The sequence below is a fragment of the Calidris pugnax genome, unplaced genomic scaffold (genome assembly GCF_001431845.1).
Source record: "Calidris pugnax isolate Ruff unplaced genomic scaffold, ASM143184v1 scaffold70, whole genome shotgun sequence".
NCBI classification, from domain to species: domain Eukaryota; kingdom Metazoa; phylum Chordata; class Aves; order Charadriiformes; family Scolopacidae; genus Calidris; species Calidris pugnax.
In genome coordinates, this window is record NW_015090862.1 from 4,687,472 (window position 1) to 4,707,443 (window position 19,972).

At 39.4% G+C, this 19,972-nt stretch overlaps 1 protein-coding gene across 2 annotated transcripts in view; it reads left to right on the forward strand.

The window, feature by feature from the left end:
* The window catches only part of THSD4 (thrombospondin type 1 domain containing 4), a 346,399-nt gene that overhangs the window by 124,092 nt on the left and 202,335 nt on the right, over positions 1-19,972 (forward strand). Inside the window, exon 1 of one of the 2 annotated variants that reach the window (XM_014944679.1) lies at positions 3,664-3,766. The exons of the other annotated variant lie outside the window; for it this stretch is intronic. Within the exon in view, the coding sequence (XP_014800165.1) occupies positions 3,676-3,766 (91 nt within the window). The 5' untranslated portion in view covers positions 3,664-3,675. Of the gene's footprint in view, positions 1-3,663; positions 3,767-19,972 lie in introns of those variants that run through there. 2 annotated transcript variants of the gene reach the window in all.

Sequence of the window (19,972 nt, forward strand, 5' to 3'; positions counted from 1 at the left end):
TTTTCAGGGGACTCAAGGAGGTTGCAAATGTGTGAAGTTCCTTTTTCCTATGCTCAGAAATGGACATTTCTGTTGGGTACTTACCATGCTAGCATGCTCGCTGTAGGTCCTTTACCTGAGCAGCTTTGATCCACAATCGATGTTATCTATTTTTATAGCTCAACACGAGTCAGTGAAAGTTCAGGTAGGCTCATATCTAACTCCCAGTTGATCTAACAGTGCTTGTTGCTAATGTAGTCATGCCTCAGTCCTGGTTTTATCATAGAATCATAGAATAGTTAGAGTTGGAATGGACCTTAAAGATCACCTCCCACTAGACCAAGTTGCTCAAAGCCCCATCCAGCATGGCCTTTGGATGAGCTATGGGGAGTGGATAAAGTGAAGACTTGCAGAGCTATACCTCCTGATCTTTAATAAGGAATATTCAGTATATACTATGCTTTTAATTAAAGTCACATTTGGCATTGTGAGGTTTTCCAAAAGGAAGTTTCAGAGCTGTACAACTTTGGTACTTTGTACCATGCATTTAGGCAGAAAAAAGATGTTGGTAACCCCAGCAAGTGCATGGCTAAAGGCATTTTCTGCGGGCAGTATGACTTCTATAGCATGGCCCCAAAAACTTACGATGCATTAGATTTGATGCATCCTTTTTCAACTCGCTATTAACAAGACCCCACCAATGGTGGGCCAGCTCAGCCCACCTCCATCTCCTTGCTTCCTACACAGCAGCTCTGACTCACCCTGCCCTGTGCCAGGAAAGATGACTCAGGGGATCTAAAACATGCCACAGTCATTTCTTTTTCCCTCCCCTGCATAGCACAGCTTGCCTCTAATGTTTATGTTGGATCAATAAAGGCAGCTAAACCATAATTTACAGCCCTGTGTTGATGGTGAGTTAAGTGTAATTATTACTATTTTTTAAAAATACGCATGTCTTTATTTCTCCCTTGTTCAGGTTGGTGCAGCTGCCTTTCTAAACCCCTGTTTTATCTGCTACTGCTCCAACACAAACTTTTGTCTTTATTAAAAAAGCCATAATAAAGGGACTGTAAACCCTATGAATTTAGAGTATTTAATGAAAAACCCGTTTGTGTTGGAGAACCAATAGCACATAATGACTTTAAGGGCAGGGTTTGAGAGGAAGGATCCATTTGCAACATAGGGAAAACATCACAGTGACATGACCATAAAACCTGTAAGGAAGTTTAAATTTACAGAAGCAATGCTTTAATCATCTGATAATTGAACTCTTTAATTTGAACTCTTTATTTCAACTAGCTTTTATTTTTAATTGTGATGAAAAATTCATAACCTGAAGTCTTTGATATTTTGATGGGTGTATGAAAATAATCTATTGAAAGGAGAAAACCTATTGGTTCATTGAAGAGGACAATTCAGGGAAACTGATCACAGAAGTCTCTCTGTGAAGAATAACTGCATTTTTTGAGAGAAGGGAGACAACAGCTGATATTTTTGGTCAGAAATCCTACATAAGGTTAAAGAAGTGATACAGTTCTCTCCAAAAGAATCTCTATCTGAGACTTCATCTTCAGGAGGATACCTGGATAGTCTTATGCATCCAAAACACATTGTTAAGTATAATATTTTCAAGTCACCAACTGCAGAAAATCCTTGTCAACTGCAGGCCCTCTTGCTTGGGCAAGGGGAACCGCCGGCAGGGCTGCCCCTGCCTGCTTTGTGAGTGGAGGAGGACTTCAAAGTATAGGAGGAGCTCTGATTGCATTTCCAGTGTCTAAAATTTGAAATTGCTAAAAATGTATTCTTTGGGGACTTGCCTTTTTTCTTCCTTTTAAACATAGCAATTTACAAGGAGAAAAATACTGCAAAGTTTGAGCATTTTGTCCTGAGACAATTTCACTTTCTTAAAAAAAGAGGAAAAAAAGAAGTTTTTGCAAGTCATAGCCTGGTCGACTGGAAGTCAGACATGATTTGCCTCTAAAAGATACTGAGGCTTTGCCTCTTTCCCTTTTTCATGGAAATTATTCTATTTTCTGTTTTGGATTTATTTCATTTTGTTATTTTAGAGCAAAGTTTTAATGGGAAGTTTCCTAAAATGCAGACCTTACCAAGCATTTCCTCCAAATGACATTTTTGTTTGCTTTTGGTTGAAAACCAGCTCTAGTTTCAGTGCCCCCCCTTTGGGGTGAATGTGCCTGTTTGTAGGGCAGCACGCCTGTTTACCTGCAGCACACCAAGAGCAGGAATTCTTGCTGTTTCCAATGTAGGTGTTATTTTACATCTGCCCAGGGCAGGGGATTGGAACGAGATGATGATCTTTAAGGTCCTTTCCAACCCAAACCATTGTATGATTTACATGTGCAGCTGTAGCTTGTGCTAGAGCTCACTGGAGCTAGTAACAGGAGTGAGGATGTGGCTGAAGGACCATCATAGTGGTAGATGTACGATGATTTAGTCCACTTGGAAGAATCAAGATGTCTTTGGCTTAACGTGCTGTATCAAGCCAGATACAGAGTTTCTAGGAGCAGAGCCATGCTCAGATCTGGAAAGTTGTTTGAAGAGTTTGTTGCTGCTGGAGCCCAAGGGCCGGTGGGGGCTGGCCAGGAGCAGCACCTCCAGTGCAAGGTCTGCAGGGTCAGCCAGGGAAGGGACCTTTGGAAGGCCTGGCGGAGTTCATTCCAACTTCAGCTGGCTTCTGTTTACTTGAAATGAGTCAGAATCCAAACTTGGAATGAATGGAAGGGTATTTGGTGTGTATGGTTTTCACGCTGGACTTCACGGTGCTCTTTCTCTGAAACGACTTCCCTGTGTGCTCTCCATCCTGAAGCCCATGTTGTGTTCAGAGGAGAACTGGCAGTAGAGGTAGATCTGTGCATGCTGCAAAGTCCTTTCTGAATGTAGTTATGTTTTAAAATACCTTTTAGTAACCTGACTTCTAACTATAGATGTCTCCCAGGTACAGCTGTGAAAAATATAAGCTCTGAAGAAATGTGTAATTTCTACAGGTGTCTAGCAAATACTGCAACTTCAATACTTTGTGTCAGATAAGAGGCATTTATGATTTGGACTGAATTTATTTTTACTGTTAGGATGAAGACTGAATACTAATGGAGGACTGCTACATTTATTTATTCCTGTTTGTTGTTGCTGGATTTGGAACAACAGATTTCACTAATTTTGAATGACAAAATAGCTTCTCATAACAGATCAAAATGTAGTGGCCCAACTTAAAATGTCAAGTTGCTAAGAAACTTCTCCAGTCTGCTGGTAATTGATGGCTCTGGAGACACTGAATGAGCTCTGATTAAGATGATTTATGGATTTTCTTCCATAAAATGGTAGAAAAGCCTGGTAGATCTTTTAAAAATCCTAATAGCATTAAGAACTTCTTTAACAGAGTATCCAGATGTGGTTTAGTGATGGTTTTTGTCAGTGTTAGGTTGGTGGTTGGACTAGATGGTCTGAGAGGTCCCTTCCAACCTCAGCAATTCTATGGTTCTATGAAGTCAGAGAGCTGTTGCCAGGAGCACAGTTACCAGGACAGGACAGGCACTGCCCACAGGTCCTCCACAGCCAGCTGTAGGCACAGAGTAGGGCTGCCCATGCTTCGGGAGGTTTTGGCTCGTTTGCTCGGGCTTTGTGCAGACAAGGCTTGTGAGCAAACCATTTATTCAGTTCTAAGGTCTCAGGAATTAGATGTGTTGTAGAGCATTTTCAGTTCAGTTGGTCAGCAGGAACCATCCACCACAACTAGCGAACCTCGGGGCATCCTTTCCTGGGAGTGTCGGTAAGTCTGCTGAATGAGTACCAAATTTCTGACAAGTAATGCTTCTCTTGTCAGATTTCTAGATGTTGTTTCCAAGCTTTCTGCTATTAGTTGTGACTATTTGTATACGGTTACTAAATGCACAAAGGTTTGGGGCCAGATATAAGTGTGGTCTGTTGGGTATTTGTGTAAAGTTGCAAATCAATGAATATTTTGGGCCAACCCTGAATATGTTATACTTGTTTTCAGTGGTTTAGCGTTTTGGTTTTTCTTCTGTTAGAATTATGAGGTACATGCATAAATATGATTATAGATATATAGTTTATATGCACGTTATAAGTGCAAGTACTCATTCAGGGACCATTGTTGGATTTCATTACATCTTAATATAAAGCCATTCTAGAAGCATTGTAAAGTTTGTTATATACAGAGAAACATAACATCCGTGTCATCTTTTTAAGGTACCTGGAAGTGGAATTCAGTTTAGAGTAATTAGAGAATTTGTCCTTGTGTAAAATTAGTAAAGTTGGCCCTTGTGTATGTTCCCTGAATGGCTGTGGTTTCTGGGTAGAGGCGTGTGGTCCTCGAGAAGCCAAGGTAACGGAGTCCCAGTTCAGGAACTCTTGGCCTTTCCTGGTTTGTGAGGGCCCATTCCTTGTGGCTCGGGACATGCTGTGCTGAACTAGTATTCCCTTAGTTTTATGTGCAATACTTTGGCAACCTAATTTTTTCACCCAGATGACAGGAAGAAGTCTTACTGTTTTATACTTTCTCTAGTAAGTTCTAGTTAGTGAACATACAGATGTTGAGTATGTACACAGTATCTCAAGAAATAATCCAGCTGTGCTGCAGTTCATCCATCTGCAAGGTATTACATTCAATGAGGCAGCTGCTTGAAATCTTCATTTCTCATTGCAATAGACCAAACTTCTCTGCTTTTGTTTTTTTTTTTTTTTTTGCCTCCACCTGTAAGAAATCTTCTTGTTTTTATTCCATTTTGTGGCTAGTTGTTCTTGAAGCTTGTACTTTAATTGCATGTACTGTATTTTCTAGGATTTTTTTTTTTTTTTTAATTCCTGTTGTATGTGAAATGCTGTAGCCAGACAGATTCATCAAAGAGCAGCAGACAGAGTTTGGGGAGTTTTGAAATGCAATGAATAGATGGTATTTGTATTTGTTGATTATCTGCAACTCAAATAGTGTGCGCTTCCCTAATGATAGGCAATAAAAGAATATAGGTAATAACAGAATCTATATACTTATATTCCATCACCAAAAAAAAAAAAAAAAGGGATTTTTTTCCCTTTTTTCAGTATGTTTATAGAAAACCACCTGCCTAGGAGTTGGTCTCAGTTTCTTCTTGCAAACCAAAAGTCTAAGCCTGTGTCTGTCAATTAAAATGTGTTAAACAACTGTCCTGATATAATTCCTTTCTACATGCTGTTCACACATGCATTTCCCATGTACTTTTCTTCAGGGTAGTGATCTAGCATAATTTGAGATTTAGGAAAGAAATTTGGAAAAATCTGGTGAAAACTTTACCCTGTTTTGTGTGTTATGAGAACTGATGGCTTCAGGTCTTCAACTGCTACGTGAGTTGACACATGAAACATTCTGCAATTTCCTTTCTACCTGCTGGGCTACTTTTAGGCTGGATCAGTCTCAACCTCTAGCTGTTTTGGGAACAGTTACTCAGCAAATAAGTAACATTAAACTGAAGAATAGAGTAGCACATTGGTGTAAGACAAGACATCCTGAAGCATATACCTGAAATTATTGACAGGAGCACGAGCGCTATAGGGATACAATTCCTCATGAGCTCTGATTTCCTTCAGACTCATTAGAAATCCTGTCTGAGGCAGTGAAGTATCCATTTTTCACACGACTGAAAATTCGATTTCATTTTAAATTGAAATCTCTTAGAAATGTTGCTCACTTATGAGACTAGAATTTATTCAAATGCAGGAGAACAAGAAGTTAATTTATAGTATATTCCTGTTTTCCCTTTGTCTATTTCCGATTTGTGAATGGATCACAGGAGAAAGCAGATGGAAGTTAGCAAAGCTTTAAATGTATGGCTGTGCAAAAGTATCTGAGGCATTTCTTTGACTTCATCAATAAATCTGCTTCCTGAACATCTGTTGTGTTGAGCTTGACCTGGAAATTGTAAATATCCTGTGTATTACTGAAATATGTAACTACTTCTATAGAAAGCTTTAATAAAAAAATGCTTAGATACTTATATATATGGAAACCTAATGCTTCCACATGGCAATTTACCTTTTATAGTTATTCTTCCTATATAATTTTATTAATATATATGTTTTGGTTTGCATTTGTAAGAAGCTTAGCGATATCAGAGCCTGGCTTTTACCTGGGATTCTGTGGTTTGCTACAATTCAAATAATAATGCATACATATTTTAAACTCTATTATGTTAAGCAGGGATCTACTCTGATGTATGAAGTCAACCATTTCCCTCTAATAGGCCACATGCACCACATATTGTAATGTTTGTAGTTCATTGTGCATTCCTCAATTTCCCTACTTTTCTACTTGCTATTTGGAGGGGAAAATGGGTTAAGAGAGATGAGAGCAAAAAGATTTGGGTGTTTATAGATGGACACCTGGATGAGCTTCAAGAATTGGAAAGGGTTGTTAGTGCCTTTAGGAAAGTGGGAAATGACATCCATCATAGAATGGTTAGAGTTGGAAGGGACCTTAGAGATCATCCAGTTCCAACCCCCCTGCAATGGGCAGGGACACCTCCCACTAGACCAGGTTGCTCAAAACCCCATCCAGCCTGGCCTTAAACACCTCCAGGGATGGAGCATCCACAACTTCCCTGGGCAACCTGTTCCAGTGCCTCACCACCCTCACAGTAAAGAATTTCTTCCTAATATCAAATCTAAATCTCCCCTCTTCCAATTTAAAACTGTTGCCCCTTGTCCTGACACTACACTTCCTGACAAAGAATCCCTCCCCATCTCTCCTGTAGCTCCCTTCAGATATTGGAAGGCTGCTCTAAGGTCTCCCCGGAGCCTTCTCTTCTCCAGGCTGAACAATCCCACCTGTCTCAGCCTGTCTTCATAGGGGACGTTATCATTCAGCAGTAAACTCGGTGCACTCCCAAGTGAACTTGAACATAAACTGTGTAAACAGAATGTATTTTTAAGAAGACAGGAAAGTGAGAAAAAGATGACCTGACAAACCATATCTGTCCTGATCTTATGAGGTTTAGATACGTTTAGCCCAGGTTTGCTGTAGAAGAGATGTTGTCTTCTGTATCTAGGTGACCAATATTTTCTGCTTTATTTTTGAGTATCTGACGTGCCTAGTTGCATTAATTGTGAGCTGGTGAGCATCTCAGGAAGAATTAAGCCCTCATTTCAAAGCATGCTTCTTAGTTCCTTTGATGGGAGCAGAAAGTTAAGGACGGATGTTGTGGCTTTCAGGCTCAGATTTAGGAACAAAATTGTATCCAGATTGTGTGGTAATGAAGATTGTTAGGCTACAGTAGAATGTAGAAGGAAGATTTGATTTTTGCAAAGCACATGGTTGCGTTCCTAGGGCATGTTAATTTAAAGCAACCCCGCCAACAGCAAGGCCTCCATGGGCTCAGATCACTATTCGTGTCTGCAGTAGCCACAAACTGCCTGATACTGTGCAAGCCTCTCTGAGAAATGCCGTGCAAATGCATACACTTGTGACTTGAACTGAAAAAAACCCCAACTTTTTTCCACTATAATATTCTCTAATTTTATTTGTTCTTCTGAAAATGAGTAAACAAAATCTTTGCTGAATTTCTGTAGTAGATTTTTACCTGTTAGTGGCCCTTGGAACAAGATACAGACACTCAAAATTCAGAAATAAATTTAAAAAAAACCCAACAGGGTGCTATAAAACTGAATCAATGGAATATTTTGTTCCACAAAACCTAGCCTACTGGTATAAAGTACTTAGTAGCGTTATCACAGCTTTCTCAGTGTCTGACCTGGCTGTCAGGCAAAGTCTTTAATAAACAGGATTACATGAACCAACACTCTGTAATCTCATGTAATCTGTAGCAGTCTTTACATATATATATACATATATATGTATATTCCTTACGTAGCTTCTTGTGCCCAGTGGCCGTGCAGAGCAGTCTGAGACTTGCTGCAAGTGGACAACTGAGGATTTGGGGAGCAGTCTGGCTTCTATAAAGGTGGGCATAGGAATACCTTAGCAGAGTCCTACTAGGAATCAGAGGGTGTGGTTATGGAAGTGATCATCCAGGAGTGAAAAATAGCATAGAGTGGGGTTGCTTTAAATTAACATGCCCTAGGAATTTAACCAGCCTCAGGCAATTTCAGGGGTAGTATCTTTGTGTCCTCTATTTTGGATCTTGTGTCAGGCATGGCTTTCTCAGAGCCAAACCCTCTGCCATGTATGAATTATGAGGTAAAGATAGTCCTGATTCCTCTTTTTTGTCAGTTCTAGTAAGGGTTGAGTGACAACCTTACCCAGTGGTAGATTGATAATTTTGTGAATCTCCATTTCTTTTTGTTGCATCAGATCCTTTAGTATGTTGAGTTTGTCAAGTCAAGGGAGAGAATGGGGGCAAATTAAGTATCTCAATTGTCTTGCCAAAGGGGAGCTTTTCTCACACTTTTGGTGTTGTTTGCATTGGCATGGTTATGAATCTTATTCTGAATTCTCCTAAATCTGCTCTTTTTGGTGGCAGATTCATTTTGTAGCAGACAGAGACAAGCAGGCTCGGATGCTCTGAAGAGATGTATTTTACAGCTTCACAAGGAAAGTATTTTATATGAGTTTTATGATAGTAGTCCTGGGCGTCCTTGTCATGCAGATCTGCACAACCATTTCTTGTAGTATAATGCACTAGAATGGGGGAAAACTTAGGGCTCAGAGTGTTTTGCAGGTGTGCGGTTCTTGCACAAAACCCAGGGATCCTGCCATGTCTCCCAGATCCATGGAATAGTCTGGAGAATAAAATAGAGCTGCAAGGTCGAGGCTGCATAATCTTTTTAACATGTTATACATTAACTTTGGGGAATATTGAATAAACAGGGCAACAATTAAGCAAAGGATTATCAACATGTGTTCCATCTGTTGTTAAAAGTGTGTAATATTTATTCAACACATTTCTTGTACAATTTTCAATTTTAAAAATCAAGTTCATATTCTTGATTTTTAAACACTTTTTTTTGTGCATTGTGGGTTGGTTAACCTAGAAGGCAAAATTGAAAGATGGCTGGTGAATATTCTTTTCATGTCTGAAAAGAAATGAACAAGTGAGACTTAGGGAGAAAATACATAAAGCGGGTTTGATAAAGTAGAAGAGAGGCTCCCTACTGAAAAATACTTATCAAGCTACTCAGATTTTTAAAATTACTCTCTCTGCCTCAGTTTCTGTGTGGAAATAATTTTTGTGGATTCAGTTATGCATTTCAAAAGATTTTAAATATTTTCATAATATTTTCCATCTGTTTGATTTCAAAAAAGCTTTCATGTTTTTCTGCTTGTCCGGTCAACAGTGATTGTCCTACCGTGGTGCTGCGCGTGTGGCGGCTGCGCAGCTCCCAGTCAGGCTGCTGCTGGAGCCAAAGGCAGGCAATATAAATGTGACTTTTTATAGGTCCTAATGGTCTAAGAATTGTTGAGGTTAGTGGGAGTTTTTCCCATTCACTTCAGTGGCTTTTGGATGAGGTCATTTAGAAGAAAATTCACCATGTAACTAAACAAGTGAACAGAACCAAAGTCTGATCCAGAAAACCTTGTTGCAGGTTGATGATAGCCAGATTTCCATGAATTCAGGGAACTGGTATGTACCAAATTCTGTGCAGGCTCAGAACCTCACTAGAAATTTTCACTTTCTTTGGAAAAAAGATGACTCGGTTCAGAGAACCCCCCTCTGGTCCCTACTCTCTTCAGAGGTTCAAGGAGCTTCTGCTGGGTCCAGGCCTGGTTCTGTTGGGTGAGTGTATGACAGGGACTTGGAGAGCAGTGGCACGTAAAAGTGGAATTCAGAATTTTCTTTCATTCTCTAAATGAAAGAAAACTCTAATTACAAGTACACAAAGAAGGCATTTTAGACCATCTCAGAGACCAAATTATTTCCTTCTTCACCCCTCCCCAAAAAGGCTCTGTGTTTTGTTCTGCTGTATGTGTTCCTGAGCAATTAAAGTTGTGAGTACTAAATGAAACATTTATTTTACTGTTGAACCTTTTTAAGTATGAACAGTTCTCCTAAAAAATAAAAATACTATATGTAGTTCAAGCTCAAAAAAACTCCAAACACTGAAATATACCCTTGGAGAAATGAACGATAGAAGGGATCCTAGTAAACACAGGCTCTTTCCCATCTACTTTGGGAGACTGATTTCTTCTGAGTACTTTTTGTTATGTTGAAAGAATTACTTATTAAGATACTTTTCATTTATGGTTTGTTCATTTTGAGCCTGTTCCAGCATCAGCTGATACAAAAAGAAAGGTAATGTTAATTTCAGAGGGAGTCAAATGTGAATCTAAACATTTATGTTCACAGTTTCCATTTGTGTTCTCAAAAACTGCTTGTGCCCACCCTTGGCAGTAGAACTTGCACTTTCCCTTTCTGGAATATTTAAGCAAAAATTCAATTTTCTTAATGTAAGGCATTGCACAGATTTTAGAAGTTAACACCTACCTATACTGAAAAGGTAGATACACAAGTTGTGGTTCCGGTGAAATTTGTGGACTTTACCTGATTAGCTTTATAAATGTTTTAGCTTTAACTGATCAGTTTTGAAACGGAGGTGTGGGTCAATCTGCATGTGGTGCCAGAGGCTTTGGTCATCGTTATCAGTAGCAGCGTGGTGTGAGGGCACAAGTCCAGAAGCTGTGGCTAGCTAAGAGTTTAGGAAGCCTGCTCAAGTACAGAAGATGGTAGGTTTCAGATCTGGTGAGGCTTCTGCTGTCATGTTTTAATAGTAGGTGGCTTATTGGTGGTTGACATTTAAGCATGTTGTAGGGCACTTAAAGCATGAGCAATTTTTGCCCAAACCGGAAAATCCAGGTGCCCTGAGGTAAGGCCATAATCCCAGGCAAGTTGGTTCCCGAGCTGCTGGAGAGACCATCCCAGTGTCTGCCCTGAGCTCCCCAGTGCTGACGTTTCAGACACGCTGGGAGTCACCACTGCCCAACAGAAGGGCATCCCTAGAAACATGTGAACTGGCAATAGCCACACTTCTAGCCTGTGGCAAACACAGGAGCAAAGGCACTTCCTTAAGCCTCTCTTATTCTGATAAAACCTCTCTCTGTGGGATACGAGTGAGAAGACTTTACCTTTTATTTGGCATTATAAGGTGAAAGCCTGCGAGGTTTGAGCTGAGTCCTGAGACTCATCCAGCTCACAACTGGGGAGGAATGGGAGGTTGTAAAGATAAACTAGTACAGAGGGGTCATAAGGATTAAGTATTATAGCCTGTTTTTTAATGTGGCATTCCTTTAAGAGCCCTCAAATTGACAATTTCCAGCTCCATCTCCCAGCATTTCAAAGGAGCACAGAGTTTACAGCTCTCATTCATGTAACTGTTTGCTAGAAAAATGAGGCTACTTATTAATATGAACGTGGATGCCTGTGCTGCACATTATTATTTAAATATAGGCATTCCTGTGTTTCTGGACTATTCTCTTGATGTTTTGAATGGAGGTTTTTGGTAGTGCTGAGTGTTATGAAGAGAATTAAAAAGATTTTGCCAATTTAGCCAGCATAAGTAGTTAGACTGGCATTTATATACCCTTGATATTCCTTCTTGTTATAATGAATTACTGTTTTTCAAAGCAAGGAAAATCTTACCCACTGTGAAAGAAAAGTTTATAATATGGATGAACATCAGAAGAAAGAGTTTCCCAGTGGTAGTATATAAAATGAAAAGCAGAACTGGCTTCTATTGTGCTCTGTTTCCATTAGACATCTTGGAAGTTTTATAAGCACAGCGCGTAATAAATATCTAAGCCACAGTTTGAGATCTTTTGCAAAAGAGAGACAATTCTTGCTAATCTTTCTCTGGATCAGTCCTCCCTCTTACACCCAGATAGATACAAATCTCTGGCATTTGTCCACGGAGTCAACTTGTGAATTTGTTAATTTGCTTTCCATATTGCACTGTATAACTCTGGATTTAAATCCAAACACCACAAATGTAAAATTAAGTTTGAAAGAGACAGAGAAACTGTGCATTCAATTCGGTCATATATCTGCAAAGAGGAGACCTGCTTCTGAATAATTTTTGGTGAGATGCCTAAAAATACTGAGGTGCAACTTACTCTGTTTGGTTCTGCTGAAATGGTGCAGTGATCCCTCTGGAGAGAGATCCCAAAGAGTGAACTGTTTGGATCCATTACACCACTGAGGTGAATATCAAGTATAAAAACAGAAACAGACCTCAAAAAGTTCAGCCTGATCTTTTCTTTTTTTTTTTTTTTCAAATATAATAATACGAGTCTGGTGACATCATCAGATCTGAAAAGTAATATAGACTTTTACTGTATTATTTTTTTCATTACTGCAATATAAATGTAACCCAGTATATGTAAAATGCATTATAGCAAATCCGCAAGCAATTTCCTTCATTGTAACAAATACTGTATCTCATTAGAGCAAAACAAGCCCCCAGTTATGTTGCAGAACATCTGCTTAATAATTTCAAGTTCCCCCAACGACGCTGCCAAAACAGCTAAAAAGTCAGCATCTCGCCCGCTGCTTTGATCAGCTGCAGCAGTAAAACCGCGGCTGCTGGCCCCGGGCGCAGAGACCTCTGCCTGCTGCTGGTGGCTCCAGCCGCTCCGTGGAGCTGCTCTTGGAGGGCAGGGGGAGATGCACAACGACCCTTCTGGCATGCTTAGATTTCCTATCTAGCAGCGAGGAAGTCGGTTGATCTTTCTATGTCCAAACCCTGACGCTAAAATCCAGTTTATAATGCCCTTTCTATACCTCACAGGCTCTCTGTAGTCCCTATGAGGTGCTTTAGTGTTAGCAACAAGAGCTAAAGCATCTGTAAAGAAACAACAGGCCCATGTTTAGGTAAGATTTGGTGTGAGTGGTAGCAGTACTCATCATTTGTCTGCTTGGTGACTAGTTTCTGCTCTGCACATCCTAGGAAAAGGGTCTCTTTATGCTGTTGCAGTGTTAACATTTAGACTAGTTGTTTTCATTCCAAGCGTGCCCAAAAACTGAAAATGAGAAAATTTTCCAGGAATACAAAACATTTTTAAAAGTATCAAATTATTTAGGGTGAGTGTTGTCAACTTAAAAATATAAATATGATTGCGTTACTACTAGCATTTCAGTTTAAAAAAATAAAAGTTCAGTAAACTAAAATGTTTCAGCATTGAAGTTAAACAAGGAAGTGGAAGTGATTTTGCCTTCCCTCTGTCCATTTTCAGCAAAACCAACATATTCTGAGGGAAGATTTCAGTTTTCACAAAAGTTAATTTTTGGAAACAATGGGGAAAATGTCAATTGAATGAGTCCACTGTATTTTTAACCAGATTGTGAAATATGCAGAAAATATGATAGAGAAAACATGTTCTTAAGTGCAGGTACTGAAAATACAGTTTCCCTGTGAAATTTTTATTGCTCAAGAGCTGAGAGAAGACTTGTTCCTTCTTTGAATGGCCACAGGTGATACCACCCCATGGTGTGACAGCACCCAGGGCCTTCTGGTTGTATGGTTTTGTTGTGGTTTTTTGTGCTGGTATTTTGATTCTAAATTTGTTAAGGTCCAGTCAGTCACACCTTGAACTCGCTTTCAAAAAAAAATGCAGAATTTGAACCTCAAGAATGTTAATCAGTATCAAAATGTGGCGTTCCTGCCCCAGCTCTGCCCAGGGCACTGTGCCCACGCTGGGACAGCAGGAGAGACCGAGCACTGGCTACTCCCTGCTGCTGCCACTGGCCACCTGGGTGGGAACTCGGTTTCTCCTGCTTTTACATATATTGACAATGCAGAATTGCTTTAGCTAGTCAAAAATGATAAAATAGTAATTTATAATGAATTAAGGAAAGACATTGAAGGAAGTGTTACACTTTCCTGGATTGTAATTTCCCCTCTTATCTCTCAATATCCATTACTGCATTGAAAGAAAGATGCAGTCTGAAGTGAGTCTGGTGCATTTTGATATTAGAAGGTTGAAGATAGACTTTAAACTGCCTCAGAGTTGAATAAAAGTGATAAAAAAGATTTTTTTTTTACAGATGTATTTTAGGAAGTATATTAGGAAGCTGTGGGCTAGGCATTCTGCTCTACTTGCAGAGCACAAGATTCCCTGGAAGATTTCTGCATTGTTCACACCATGAGATTGGAAAATATTGGAACATGTCATCTTAAAATGTTGGGTTTTCCTTTTAATTTTAACTGTGCCAGTAAGTCTGAGGAATGTCAAGCCCTCATTATGAAGTTTTTCATGGAAACATTAAACTACTTCTGGGCATGATGCTTTCTGTTAATATATAAAAGTTAAAATTAGATTAAAATGTGCATAGGGTCTAAAGAATACAGCACTTTGCAAAGAAATGCATGAACATCTATGCGTGGTAATGGCAAAGAAGTGGTGCACCAGCTACTTGAAATTCAAAAACCAGAACAGAGATAAACCCCACTGTGTTTTCGCATCACAGTGGCTGTTCTCAAGCGTAGTAACCTGATGTGGTGTGAAGATCAGGGATTGCTTTCCTGGGGGCAGTGCCAGGGGGGCCAGGTAAACCCCGCTCCACTGGTCCCAGCCAGGCTGGGGGACACGGCGCCATGCGGCTCTGCCCGAGCTGGCCCCGGGGGTTTGCTCCGGCTCAGGACTGGAACAGTTCCTGGCTGTGTATGTGAAGGGCGTAGGGATAAAAAAACCTGTTTGTTTCATTGTTTTTCCACTGCAAGAATGTAACTACTGGCATTCATTAGGGTGTCAAGAGGGAAATTGCTTTCATTCTGAAAGATACATCATAATTCATAGAGACAAATGTGTAGCCAAAGGGTTTCAACTGTACAACCTGTACTATGCAGATGGCAGAATTAAGTGATCACGGTGGACCTTTGAGAGGTAGGATAGCTATAAATCTTTGAATCTGAGGATTCAAAAAATTCCAGAAGAAATGCTGGAATAAAAATTGGTATTTAAAATGTTACCTTTGAATTTATTGTGATTTGTAACTTTTGCTGTGCCGCAGAAAGAGAAAAGAAATATGAAACAAAACATTTTTTTTCCTCCTTATGACCTTAGCATAGAGCATAGAGGGATTTCTGGGCTTTAAGGGGATATTTTTCATGAGGGTCTGTTTTGGGCAGAAGCAGCTCAGATCAAGATTAGATGTTTCAATGCGAGAGTGACAGACAATATATAGACAGCACTCACTCAATCCCTGAACTCCAGTCATTTCCAAGCGATTCTCGCACGTAGCCAAGTCATTTGAAAAGAAGCCTGATTCTGAACTGATTAAATGGGCCCCACAGGAAGAGAAAACAAGCTACTAGTATGTTTTCAGCTGTTGGATGCATCTGAGTTGAGGTTACTTTTTAACTACCATAATCTTCCAAAGCATTTGCAAAATAATGTGGGGAGTAATTTGGTGTGTTGTTTGGCATAGTTTCTCTTTTTTCCTCAGAAGCAATTTACACTGGCATTGTAGGCTCAGCTCCACCAATTCCATTGTAGTATTTCCTGGTTTGTTGCCCCAATTTTTCCTCCTTTAAATGCTGCATTTGTAACAGATGTAATTTTAGACCTTGGGAAACATGCTTTACTTTGTTAGACGCCCAGAAGGTCTTCTGTCAATGAAATGGCCCTCTGTTTGGTTGATGCAGTGCTTTTTAAAAACTAGTTTTAGCAGGAAAAGCTTTTGAACTGAATTGTGTCAGAAATTTGAGTTTAGGCTTGCTGAAGTAAACATGTCACTGTTTATTTGGGGGTGTTCCACCCCCAAATGTAGGGGTGTTAATGTTTTGGTTAATAACACTAATGCTGTGGTTAATGGTGTAATGTATTATTCAGTCTGGGCAATGTCTGGGTAATGACATCGCATAAGGGAGAAAAATCAAACTCCACTAATAGCTTGTTACTGCAGACCCTCAGCGGGTTCTAGATTGTTTTAACATGATGGTGCAATAGCAGCAAACACATAGAATGAACATTAATTTATCTCCGCGAACATATAGAAAGTTAATAGGAAAAAGAGTCAAAAAAGATGTGCTGATTAGCCATATTTATCCATCTTCTGTTTCATTATATATTTAGAACTTTATTTCCTGAGTTTAAATGGTCTTAATTCTCTCTGGGAGAATTTTCCATTATTTAATAGTCTCACTGACAGGTGTTTGGTTTTTTTAGTGAGTTAGGTTCTGGGCTTGGGTTTGGGGGTTTTATTTTGATCTTACTTCTGAAACCCATATCAACTTCACTGAACATTCTTAATCCTTTTTTATATACTTTCAGTATTTTCAGGTGTTTATGCATTAATTGTCTGACTGTTACTTGTACTGTATATCTTTATCTTAAAAATAATTGGAAGGAAAGACTGATTATTTATGAAAGAAAGATCTGAGTCTATAACTTCCAAAAAGTTAGGCTTTCTCTAGTGACTGTTTATAAGCTTTCAGGGTTGGTTCTCCAGGACCGTGGTTAGAGCTGTTACTGGGCAGCAGCATGGATTACTTTCTGCTTGAGATACTGAATTATTGAATTGCTTCCCTCCCCTTTCTCTCTTCTCTTTTTTTTGTACTGACGGTCCCTCAGTTTTCTCTGTGGAATACAGAGGCCCATCCTGGGGCTGATGCACGACGTGTCGCTCGCTCACGGAGCTGGACTGGGCAGGGCCAGGCAGCCTCCCCCGTGTTTGTACAGCCCAGCTCTACTGCCTTTCACTGTGACCCGGGTTAAAAATCCTGCAGCAAAAGACAAGATTTCTTATCAAATGTTATAAGGCGAACAAAAGCCAGCTGTGTAAAGTATTAGCAGTTTGTCTTCAGTTTTAAAATATTGTCCGTGTGCCGCATGGAGAATTCATCAGTAAACACCCTCAGCATCAGCTCCGCGTGGTGAGACGGAGGAAATGTGATCCTGGGAACTGTACGTGAAAGTATGCCTGCTCTCACTCTAGAGCTGGAGTAAAGTCTGAATCTCCAGTTAACATTTAGCATTGCCCTCCAGGAAATTCTGAAGATTGGAATGATCTATTAGTACATTGCTGTTGGCCTTTTCTCTAATACTGTGCTGTGAAGTCGGCTCTGGCTCATCCAATAGTAACCTTAATTCTGTATTTTTACCGCTACTACCCCAGTTGACAGGAATTACTTAAGTTCTCAAGGACAACACATGTTGTTGATATCCAAATGAGATAATAGGAACAGAGGGTTAGCATTGAAGACCTGCAAAATTCAATTAGGCATAAATGGAGTGGAAGTATCAGTAACTTTACCATGTCTGGGAGTTTAAAATCCCAAGCTGATAACTTACAATTCAGTTGTAGCAGCTTTTAGTAATCAAAATTGTAATGAAAAATATGGTGGAAGACTTAACAAGTATTTTTAAATTCAAAATCAGGCTGGGCTAGCTGTCTGACTATACAAGTGCTATGAATACTGCCCAGTGCATCCAGAGTCTTGCAGACAAAACTGTTTGCACAAGTAAGTTTTTGCGTTTATTCTTACATGTTGGTATTCATTCTGATGAAGTGTACCTCTGTCTGTTTATCTGAGTTTAATTTTCATGGCATGAATGTTTACAAAGAGACAAAAATAAACAGTTACCAGTAGTCAGCACTGAAATATGTTTTTTAGTTCACTGAACTGTGGACAAACAAATTTTAAAACTGTGTGGCCAAGTCCAACAGCAGTGAGCCTTATCTTATTTATACACTGGTAAATCCAGCCCCACCATTTAATTGAGGAATCGTGTGTGTTTGTATATGAAGGAAATGCTGGATGTATGCATAGCTCATATCATATCCTGTTAATCAGTTTATAATGCATGAAACTATGCTGCAATACATATTAAGATGTTTATTGAAGCTTTGAAAATACACATTTCAATAAATTATTGCAATGTTGCAATAATTTCACTAAATATTTCAATAAATATTTATTGCATAATTGCTTATGGAAATACTTACTGCATTCACATGTAAGTTGACTTTTTGTTGACCAAAGCACTTGTTTATATTGGATATTGATCAGTTACTGCTGGCTATTGAATTAGGAAGGCAAAGTGAAGGTAGCAGATGTTCCTATACTTGTGATAGTCTGACCTGCTTAGCATGGGCATCAGCTCCAATGGAAATAGGATGACCTGAGGATTTGCATGTGTTGGCAAGTGGCATGTACACCTACACCATAGCTTAAAACCTCTGCACATTTGTCTTCACAGCTGTTTCTAATCGTATTAGCATGATTGATTGGCTAGGACGTGCCAGAGGCAATACCTCCACTTTTTGTTATAGCCACCCTCTACACAGGCCTGTGGGACAGGAGCCTGAAGTACAGTCAGAGGACTGAAAGCAGGTTTTAAGTTTTTAAAGAAGAAAAGACTGTCATGTTAAGAACAGATCCGAGTTTCAACAGGATTTTTTACAGCCTAGGATATTGAATCTCTTAAGATTCAATTAGTTGTGAAAATACGGGTATCATAGACATGTCCTGCTATTATCAAAGTGCCACTTTATTAACATTCCTGTTCTGCTGTTTATTCTCCTGTGTTTCTTTTTCCATGAATTGCAATGAAGAAAGCTACCAAGTTTCTTCTGAGAAAAAAATCCTCAGGCTTACTGCTTCTGATACTCTTGCTTCTCATCAGTTTTTTGAGATAGAGTTTGCATAAGGACAAAAAAGTAATATGCTGTTACTAGAAGACCTTTTTTTTTAGGATTATTTATGGTAATATTTTTTTTTCTCTCCCCTGAAAGTCTGTGTCCCAAGAGGCCCCTACACTTATATCTGACATAGTGAGACCTAGGTAAAAGCACTCACTGTATTACTGTACCTTACTCCTTATTTGCCTTCAGCCACAGCTCAGGTAACATGCCTTGCATATTGCTATATTTCAGTTATTTAATAAAGTTTCAGCTAGCTTAGAGAAAAAGAAAGCAAAAAATATGCAATATAACAAATCTGTTTTGAAGCATTTAATTTTGACATCTTTTTCAATTTTATAATAATTTATTTTCAAATATATTGGATTGAAATGTAGGGAACAATTGTGGGCTATGTGAAAGCCTGACCCCTTGTGCTTGTAATGCTTGCTTAGGGTCTGTACCCCAGGAAAGCCCCAAAGAATGCCAAACTTCTGTGAAAGAAAGGAGGACTGAATTATATATGAACAGAAAGTGAGGTCATTAGTAGGATTGTGTTGTAGGCTGGCATCTGATTTAGGTGCATTTATATAGGTGCATGTCAGTTGCAACTCCAAAATTCAATGGATTTGCCTACTGTAAAGAAAGACCTGAAAAGTCCCCAGAACTGAGAAGATGCCATGTTTTGTTACTGACAGATACACTGATGCTACTTCTGCCTTTATAAAGGGAAGATGTTGTCTTCTAAGTGCATAATAAGGAACTCAGTCAGATGGTAGCATACATTTTTACCCAAAAGGTCAAAAGACACATCAGGATTCTGAGACTGTGATTTCAGAGTTTAGTTTGGACCAAGTTTCTACAATATACATTAATTTTTTTCCTCTCTAGAACTGTTATTATTTGGAATAAGTACATAATGTATCTCTTCACAAATATAAATAGAAAATCAGTTTAAAAACCAAAGAAAAAGATTGAAGACAGATTTGGTTCTGGATAGAGAGAAGAAAACAGGAAAAGAAATCAGACTTAACCCTGTAAGTTCTCATATGGTTCTAGGGATGAACAGACACTCAGCAATATAATAACTAACACCCATAAAAGCATTTTTAAGTGATGACCTGAATCTATAAACTGATTAAAATTAGTAAGAATCCATGGAAATGATCCTAGGTGAGCTGCTGAAATACACAGGCTGCGTGTGGGAGTGTGGGGATGCAGGAAGGGCAGCGCAGCATCCTCTGCTCGGGGCGCTCCGCTCGCTACCCAGAGATGTCAGCACTGTTTGGGTTGCATGAGCTCATGAGCTGGAGGGCTGCCTTTCTGCAGTAAGGGTGGAGAAGGTATGCAAAGTATTTAGAGTATGTGTCGATGCATGTCCTGTAGATCGTGCTCTGTATACTTCAGCAAGG